The 9,442-nt window shown below is 55.5% G+C and overlaps 1 protein-coding gene across 1 annotated transcript in view; it reads left to right on the plus strand.

Annotated features, from left to right (window-relative positions):
• Positions 1–5,567: 5,567 nt before the first annotated feature.
• Positions 5,568–9,442, plus strand: part of ETNK2 (ethanolamine kinase 2) — a 10,870-nt gene continuing 6,995 nt past the window's right edge. The window contains exons 1-4 of the mRNA XM_010008313.1: positions 5,568–5,631; positions 7,321–7,588; positions 8,069–8,206; positions 9,374–9,442. Of these exons, the coding sequence (XP_010006615.1) occupies positions 5,568–5,631; positions 7,321–7,588; positions 8,069–8,206; positions 9,374–9,442 (539 nt within the window). The remainder of the gene's footprint in view (positions 5,632–7,320; positions 7,589–8,068; positions 8,207–9,373) is intronic.

A 9,442-nucleotide genomic window follows, 5' to 3' on the forward strand; every position in this document is an offset into this window, starting at 1 on the left:
AGTTGCTGCAGGAATGAGCTGCTTCGGTTCGTGTTACCCTTTGAATGGGAGAAAAACAATCAGGCTGCATCTGATGATAGTTTTAGCTGGTGTTAACCCCACGCCTCTCTCTGTGACTTCAATATTAAACAGTCTTAGAGCAACAGGATGCTGAGTAGATGCTTATTCTTGCAGAGGGAAGGGATCAGACACTTGTATTAATAGAACTGGACAACAAGTGTTCCTCTGCTGGGATCCACCCCTGTGTTTGTCCTTCCTTGTTACGTGTGAGTGAAGCTCCCTCCCAGCTCGTGCTACAGCATCTCCATGTAGGCATGTCACAGTCCTTTCAAACAGCAAACGAGCCAGCCCCTTCTGCACGAGCTGAGCTGCTGTGTGGGCTACCCATACCTCAACCTGCCTTCCCACAGGGGGCTCAGGACCACTGGAGACAGAGGAACACAGCTGGACTTCTGCTTTGCTGCTTTTTGGGGAGGGGAAGGTGCCTGCAGGTCTGATGAGAGGTGGCTGACTTTCTCCCTCCAGCCAGGCAGCTCCAGCTGCCTCAGTGCCTGGATCTGTTTCCATTGCCAACATTGGCTCCAGTCGATGACCAGAGGCTTGGCTCAGCCCTGGCTGTGTGTGGAGATGCTCAGCAACACAAGCCCCATGCTGGCTGGCCCAGCAGGAGGGGCAAACCAGTGCTCCCAGCCAGATGCTGACATTTCCAGTTCTGCTGGAGAGCTGCAGTGTTTCCAGTTACAGCCCAGCAGCTGCGAATCCAAGTGCTCCTCAATGCCAAGAGATTTGCAACATGCTCTCATCTCCAGTTCAACCAGCTCTGGTCTGTGACTCCCAGCAGAGCCCTGGGAAACGTGCCTGTACAGCAGAGCACAACACTCAGGCTGCTGGAGCAGAGCCTGGAACAAGCCACCATGTGAGTGGGATTGCTTGCAGCAGCTCCTTGCCCTCGTTTCTGCCACCAGCAATGGCTGGTGGTGAATTCCCAGCACTGCCCAAAGCACAGGCTGCCTCTCAGGCTGCAGGGATGATCAGAAGAGCACAGAAGTGGAGGCTGCTGTGTTTCTCCTCCAGTCCAGGAAAGCAGCAACCTCTGCTTGCCACCTCTCCCTCCCAGCACAGCACCTTATCCCCTGTCCTACCCCACAGAGCAGCCTTCCTGTGGCTAAGAGGATGTTTGTCCCTCCTGGGAGGCTCTGCTGCAGCTGTGCAGCATTTAAACCTCTGGAATTTTGGCTGCACAGCCCTAGGTCTCCAGGAATGGGGAATTCAGGGCATCCAACAATGTTTGTGGTTTCTTGCCATCACCTCCTGCAGTGCTGGTCACCTCCAATGCAGGGGCAACAAGAGCAGTGGGAAGGGCTCTTGGGGATGGAGGAAAAGGGCCTCAGTGGTCAGAGCATCTTGCCTTCACCCAGCACTTCCTGAGCACACCCGGGTGCTTCAGGCAGCTGCTCATCAGCTCAGGGGAGCCCAGGGGCTGGGAAGCAGTGGCAGTGCAGACAGGGAGGGCCCAGAGACCCTTGGCAAGGAGAAAACCACACAGGTCAGTACTAGAGCCACAGCCCCAGCCTCTCCCCAACGTTCTGACTGTACAAAGATGCTGGGAAGCTTCTGACCTTCCTTCTAACTGCAAGGAAACTTCTCACCTGGAAATAACTAAGCCTCTTCCACCCTGCTCTACACTGCAGAGGCTTTGGTCTGGAGAAGACTCAAGTGGATGTGAGCTTGAAAGAGCACCAGGTGACTTAAACCCCCTGTGACAACTTCTGCCCACAGCCCTCAGCTAGAAAATGTTCCGACTGGCCTAAAATAGGACGGGTTTTGTGGATCCAGCCCTGCTCCTGTTCAGCACAGTCTGAGCAGCCGGAAGGCAAAACTGCCTGGGCTGCTGCGGTGCAGCTCCCGGGCCCCTTAAGCCAGGCTATTAACACCTCTAATCGGCAGCGCCAGGGCAATTTCCTGCAGCCCTGCCCGGCCCCACCACCCACAACTGCCCCTATTAACACCCGGGATCGTTACGGCCGAGCAATTAGGCCACACTCAGCCCAGCAAAGCGGCGGGAGCAATTATGACCATCCTATTAAAACTGACAGAGCTCGCTCTATATTTAGCAACACAAGAGAACTGGCTGCTTTGTTGGGTTTGTTGTTATTTTTAATTTTTTTTCCCCCTTTCCTTAAATGATTTTCCCCCAAGTCTCCACGGTCCATTTAGCCGGTTTCAGCCGCAGCTGCAAACTTTGGGCATTCTGTGCTCCCAGCCCTGGGCAGTTGTTATTTCCTCTGCTAATGAAGCTGGGCTGGAGCCGGGTTGGGGGGCTGTGCCGAGGGGTGAGCGCTGCTCTAACCATCAAACCTCTGTCCAGCCCACGTGTAAATCCCTTCTGGGGGTCGGTGCTTTAGGGGGGTGAGATGCTGGAGAGGCTGGTCCAGAGGGGAGATGTTTTTAGGGACATGGTTTAGTGCTGGGCTTGGCAGAGCTGGGTTAAAGGTTGGATTTGATGACCTTAAAGGTCTTTTCTGACCCAAATGATCCTCTCGATTCTATCCCGGGGCGCATCCCATGAGCGGTATCCCCACCTTTTTCACCCCAGATCTCAAATGGATGGGGAGGGGGGGGGGGGGGGGGGGGGCGGGGGCCCCCCTCCGCCAGCCGTACTGTGATTTGCAAGTGAATGCAGTGGGAGGGTTCAGAGAGGAGGGCTTTGTTGAGGACCCTCTTATTAACTGAGGCTTAAACACAGAGACTCATTTTACCAGCTCAGTTTGATCTGTTTTCAATGTTAATGATAAGGGTAAGGGCATGTCCATAACCTGTGAATTATGTGGAGAAAATAATTGCGCTCTTTATCTACACTAACAACACAGTGCTGTGTGCAGATACTCATTGAAGAAAGCAAATGATCCTGTTATCCTGTAACACTACAGTGACAAATTATTTTAAGTTGAAAGAAGCAAGATGTGGGAAATTTTCCTCTGTACTCAGTCGGTTTGTAGCAGTGGGGTTGCTCACAGCTATTGATTATGATGTTCTTGCCACTGTACTTGAAGGTGGACATAACACAAAGTTGCAAAGGATGTTTCAGGAATTGTGGCTAATAATGTTCAGGTCATTCACAGAAATGTATGGGTTTGCCAGCAACAGTAATGAATTTCTTGTTTCCAGGTTTAGCTTGTGTGGGAAAAAGTGTGAGTACACTGCTCCCTACTATGTCAGCCGGTGTGCAATATTACAGAGTACTGTGGTTTGCTTGTACTAGCATCTTCAACTGAAGCATAAATTGTTTCCTGTTAAAATAGGAGGATTGGAGCATCCTAAGTTCTGGTTTTGGTTCTTCTATTTCTTCATTTTTGTGGATATCTGGGTATTAATAACTATTTTGGCCCTTGATATAAGATAAACATTTGCAATGGATCTTCTAGGAACTGGTACTTTGGCTGCTGGTCCCCCTGGAGTCTCCCCTGCAGGTGCTGCACCCCTGCCTGCACCCAGTGCTGCTGGGCCCTTGCTCACAGGAGTAGCTGCTCCCCGGAGCAGGTCTCACTCGGGTTACTCGTGAGTTTGCACCTTTCCCGGGTTGCACGGGCTGGATGCAGGTTCGGATGGGATCTGGGTTTTAGTGCTGGGCTCCTGCATGGGACAGGGCTGAGCTGTCTGTAGCTGGCAGAGCTTTGCTGGGAGAATGGGTCCTGGAAGCTGGGAGTCCTTTCCCCCTCCTCACCTCTGCCTGGGGGTGCCAGGTCTGGGATGGAGCCACAAGGCTGATGGTGACTGTGCCCTCACCAGGCAATGGGCATGAGAGTGTGGAGGTGGCAGAGCTGGGTGCACTTAAACCTGTGTACATGTGTGTGCCTGTCCCCTGAAGGCACCCTCTTCCCCTGTGCCTGGAGTGTCATTAAAAATGTATTAATAGCCAAGTGTAATTAAATACAAGAAGCTGCAGGAAAATACATATGAAAGGGCAGATGGCAATAGGCAGGAAGCTGGAGCTGGAGTTCTCAGAGCACATAGTTGTAGGGGCAGGAAATGTCTCAAGCTCGGTGGCAGTGGCTGTTTGAGAAGGAGCCCGGTGCTCTGGTATCCAGGCTCTCTCCAGGCATCGGAGGGGGTCAGTGTTCAACAGCAGCTTGTGTGTGCGTGCGTGTGTTTTTAATTAAAGAAAAAAAAAACCCTTAGGAGTTGAAAAGGGGGGAAAAAACTAACCTCCAGTTGCGTTTCCCGTCGCTGCTGTGGCAAGAGCTGCTGGGGAGGGGATTGGAGCGGTGTGCTGATCCTCAGCTGGTTCCCATTAGTGTTCCTGTTGGTTTTCCTCCGTGCCCTGGAGCCGTGCCCGGCCCGCAGCACCTCGCTGCACCGCGGCAGCACCCGGCTGCTCCCGGGGGCTGCACCGGGCTGTGCCGGTGCCACGGGAAAACCTCCCGGTGCTCGGGGCAGGGTGTGGAAGGCTGGGAAGAAGGGTCTGGGTGCTCGGCTTCCCCGACCTGCCTTCTTCTTGCTGGGGTTTTCAGCCCCTTTGCTCTCCTTGTTGTGCCTGCTTTCCAGGGCTGCTGCTGCTCTCACCCTTTAAGCCCTGGGCAGGAGCAGCTCTGCACTGAGCAGGCACAGGTGGTGTCGGTGAGTCAGCCAGGCTATCAGGGAAGCACACACTCCTCCATCCCTCATCCAGCGATAAGAGGAGCAGCAGTGATGAGGAGCCAAAGACTCCAGCGTGGTTGGACTTTTTTTTTAACCTGACTTTGACAACCAGGAGCCCTGCTCCAGTCCAGCCCCGGGCTGCCATCCCCTCAGGCTGGGGGTGCCTGCACAGGGAAGCAGCCAAGGCAGGGGTTTTTTGGGAATGCTGAGGGATCTCGCAGCAGGCACAGCAGTGGGGGGGGTCAGATGAAGCTGCTTTGCTTCAGCATCTTTACTCAGGGCTTGGGTTTTGCTTTGCATTTGATTGCCACAAGGCTCCTGGTGCGGAGTCACACTTGCTTTCCTCCCTCCCTGCTGTCACACAAGCACAGCAGGGAAGGATTTGGGCTGGTAGCAGCGCCGTGGCCCTGCTGACTGCACTTTGGATCCACAAGAAACAACACCAGGCATCTGCCCAAGCAGCTGTGCTCGTTCCTTGGGAGCTGGAGCTCCAAACCAGGCAAGCCCCTGCGTGCGTCTGTGCAGGTTGCTGACAAACCACGTGTGAGTCTCCAAAGTGAGTGGCCTGGAATTCAGTGGGGGATAAGGCTCAGTAATCCTGTTAAACCCACTGGAAAGGGCTGATCAGGCTGCTGAGCAGCAAAACAAAGCAGTGCAAGGACTTTGCAGGTGAGGCAGGGCTGAGCATCCCGACGTGGAGCCGTTCACCTGTGGCCAGTGGAGAGCAGCTGTCCTGGCTGCAGCACCTGCTCCATGGCTGGGCCATGAGACCTTTTGCTTGCTGAATTTCTGGCCTCTGCAGCCTGGCAGGATGAGGAGAGAGCCAGGTTGGCACCGTGGTGGAAACAGATTATCTGCCCTAGGAAAAGCAGCTCAGTTGCTTGAGAAGCTTCAGCCTGGCCCAGCTGCAGCCAAGTGACAGCAGCTGGATGGGACGTGGGGCCATCTCACTCCTTGCCACGCTCGCCCCAAATCCCACCCCAGCCAAGCTCTGTAACCAGGGGCATTAGCCTGGGTGTCTCATTCCAGTGCTTGGAGTTTCCCTCAGGAGGCAGCATGGGGAGCCCTATATATAGACACCCTATATAGGAGCGGGAGTTGCTGAGTGGGATGTCTAAAATTAGCTGTCCCACCCCCGAGCACCACTGCTGCTGCAGCACGTGCCCTCAGCCCCCTCCTGCTCCCCCAGCATCACACCTGCTCGGGATCCCCAAACCCCAAGGGGATAAAGAGATCCCTCTGCTGGGGAGCAGCAGGAGGAGCCACGTGGGGCTGAGCATCCTGCTGGCGTGGGATATGAGGCTGAGCACCCCACTGCTGTGGAGCCCATCTGCATGGGGCTCAGCATCCCTCCTGCGTCTGGGACAATGGAGCAGAGGTTTCCCATGGGTGATGGAGACCCCAAACCCCTTGGTGCACTAGAGGCAACTGGAATCTGCATGGGATGGGGAGAGCAGCCCCTGCATGTGCACGGGCGGGCGGCCAAGCCGGGGCAGCGGGAGAACAAAACTCTCTGTCCATCTGTGAGGAGCCATCAGAGCGATGACACACGACGTCCCCAGCAGAGACATCCCTGCCTATCAGCAAGCTCTGTAACCAGGGGCATTAGCCTGGGTGTCTCATTCCAGTGCTTGGAGTTTCCCTCAGGAGGCAGCATGGGGAGCCCTATATATAGACACCCTATATAGGAGCGGGAGTTGCTGAGTGGGATGTCTAAAATTAGCTGTCCCACCCCCGAGCACCACTGCTGCTGCAGCACGTGCCCTCAGCCCCCTCCTGCTCCCCCAGCATCACACCTGCTCGGGATCCCCAAACCCCAAGGGGATAAAGAGATCCCTCTGCTGGGGAGCAGCAGGAGGAGCCACGTGGGGCTGAGCATCCTGCTGGCGTGGGATATGAGGCTGAGCACCCCACTGCTGTGGAGCCCATCTGCATGGGGCTCAGCATCCCTCCTGCGTCTGGGACAATGGAGCAGAGGTTTCCCATGGGTGATGGAGACCCCAAACCCCTTGGTGCACTAGAGGCAACTGGAATCTGCACGGGATGGGGAGAGCAGCCCCTGCATGTGCACGGGCGGGCGGCCAAGCCGGGGCAGCGGGAGAACAAAACTCTCTGTCCATCTGTGAGGAGCCATCAGAGCGATGACACACGACGTCCCCAGCAGAGACATCCCTGCCTATCAGTGCCCCGGCCCCATGGGGAGGGTCGGGAGGGCTGGTGGTGTTTGCTCCGTCTTGTTTGCTGTTGGTTTTTGGGTTGTTGGTGTTTTTCTTAATTCCTCGTTTGGTGCCAGGAGGTTTACGCTGATTTTTCGGGAGCGTTTCCCGAAGCCGCTGGGCTGCCAAGTGTGCAGGCAGCACGTCTGGCCTGAGCTGCTCCTGTGCTCCCAGGTGGAAAAAAAAAGAAAAAGAAAAAAGCAGGATTTCCACCCAAACCACCAGCTGAGGCCTCGTGTCTGTGGCCCTGTGCAGAGCCCCGGGTCACGCCTGAGCCTTGAGGTCTTGCAAACTCGTGCCGCCTGCCACGGTCACTTTCCTGGCTCCTTAGGGCTTTATTTTGCCCTTTGCCTGTTGTTGCCTTTTCCCTGTTTCTTTTCCCCCTGGTCTGCTGGTGGGGTGGGGGTTTCCCTGTGCCCAGCTGCCCTGGCAGGGATGTACAGACATGGGCTCTGCCACCTTTTCCCAATCCAGTTGTTCACCGATGGCATCACCAACAAGCTCATGGCCTGCTACACAGATGAGGACATGGCAGACGCTGTGCTGGTCCGCATCTACGGCAGGAAGACAGAGCTGTTTGTGGACAGGGAGACAGAGCTGAGGAATTTCCAGGTGCTACATGCCCATGGCTGTGCCCCCGACCTCTACTGTGCCTTCCAGAACGGGCTCTGCTACCAGTTCCTGCCGGGCATCGCTCTGGGACCCCAACATGTGCGGGACCCCCACATCTTCAGGTGAGAAGGACCTCCCATGTCCTCAGATATGTGGGTCTGGGGGGCTACCATGGGCTGGGGGAACTGGTGGGTCTCTGGGCATGAGGGGTTTGCTCCGTGTTTCCAGCTCTCCCCCTCTGATGCTCCAAGCTGGTGCTCCACCATCATTGATGTGCACAAATGGTGCTGGGGGACAAATGTGCCCAATTGCAACCAGGTTTATCAGTGTGTTTCTAAAGCCTTAGATTTTGGTGAATAAAGAGCATGATGTGAGAACAGCAGCTTTTATCTGGAAAGGTGAATGCTGCTTTTAGCCCAGACAAGGTCTTGGAATGCTTGAGAGGCTGTGGCAGCTGGGCTGGAGGGGGAGTTTCAGCTCTGCTGATGTGTTTTAAAGCCTGGCTTTCAGGGAACCTCCCCTCAAGGCTGGTTTTGAGGAGCTCTCCTTCCAGGAATGTTGCTGCAGGGCCACATCACACCCATGTGTCCGTGTCCTTCCAGGCTGGTGGCTCAGGAGATGGCCCGGGTACACGCCATCCACGCCAACGGGAGCCTCCCCAAGCCCATCCTCTGGCAGAAGCTGCACAAATACCTCACCCTCGTGAAGACGGATCTCAGCCCAAAGGTATCCAACCCCAGGTAAAGGCAGAGGGATCCCAAAGTGCCAGGCTCTGGCGTGGACACCCACTGCCCACCCATCTCTAAGTCTTCCCCATATGGGACCTGGGGGAAGATGCTGAGTTCCCACCTAAAGCCTCTGCAGGACTCTGGGAGCAGGGCTGGGGGTGGTGTTGGGGCTGGATCCAGCTGTGTGGCCACTTCTGGATCACAATCCCACTGTGAACAAACTCATGGCCAAGCCCCCAGGAGCAGGTGGGATGGAGGCATCTCCCTCCTGTCAATCTGGGGATGACTTTTACTGTGTTAGAGCAGAGACAGCTCTGGCTTGTGTCCATAGAGCACCCAGGCAGGATCAGACCTGAGCCAGAGACTCCCACCCACTGTAATAATCCACCTCCTCCTCCCTGTAAATCCAGTCTGTATTTTAAGCCCTCCCTGGAATGAGCTGAACTCCAGCCCTTCTTGTGGTGGGGATCTGAGCAGCAAGGCTGAGCTGATGTTGGAGGGGATGCTAGAAACCCTGTCTAGATTAAAACAGCCAATTCCCACTTCAAACCAATTCATCCCATTTATGGGGGTCTGGGTTCACACCAGGTGAGTGCCAGGGTGTCTGGGGAGGATGTGGGCAGCCCCAGGAGGTGGTGGAGGTGAATGAACCTGAAGGCAAGCGAATCATTAACCTGTTCCCTGAGCAGCAGCAGCAGCAGGACCCAGGGCTTTCCTCAGCACTTGCCCCGCTGCAGGCAGACTTTACCCAAGCCTGCACCTTCTGTGCAGCCAATTTAGGGTAATGATTAACTGCCTCTCTTCTTGGAATTGAAACTTGGGAGGTTGCTGAGAGGGTACATGGCCTGGGAGAGTCCAAAAAATTCCCGTTGCCTGGGGGTTAGTGAGGTGCTTTGGGAGTGAGTGCTGGGGGGCTTGGTGGGTGGTTGGGTGAATTTAGGGGATGGAGGGAAGGGCTGAGTCTGCACTGTAGCCTCTGCCCATCACCCTGGGTACTGTGCCAGAGGGTGTCCAAGTCAAGCCTGGCCTCCCCACCAAAAATGGCCTCGTTAGCCCTCACTTTGTGTCACTGATGAGTTTATGAAAGGCACGGAGGGAAGCAAGAGGCAAGGCTGCCCCTCTGTCCTCAAGGGAGGTTCCCTGGGAGCAGAAGTGATTCCACCTCGTCCCTTTCCCCAGCCTCCAGCAGGATGTGCCCAGCCTGGAGGTGCTTGAACAGGAGCTGGCCTGGATGAAGGAAACTCTTTC

The sequence above is a fragment of the Chaetura pelagica genome, unplaced genomic scaffold, assembly GCF_000747805.2.
Source record: "Chaetura pelagica isolate M959 unplaced genomic scaffold, ChaPel_1.0 scaffold152, whole genome shotgun sequence".
Lineage (NCBI taxonomy): Eukaryota > Metazoa > Chordata > Aves > Apodiformes > Apodidae > Chaetura > Chaetura pelagica.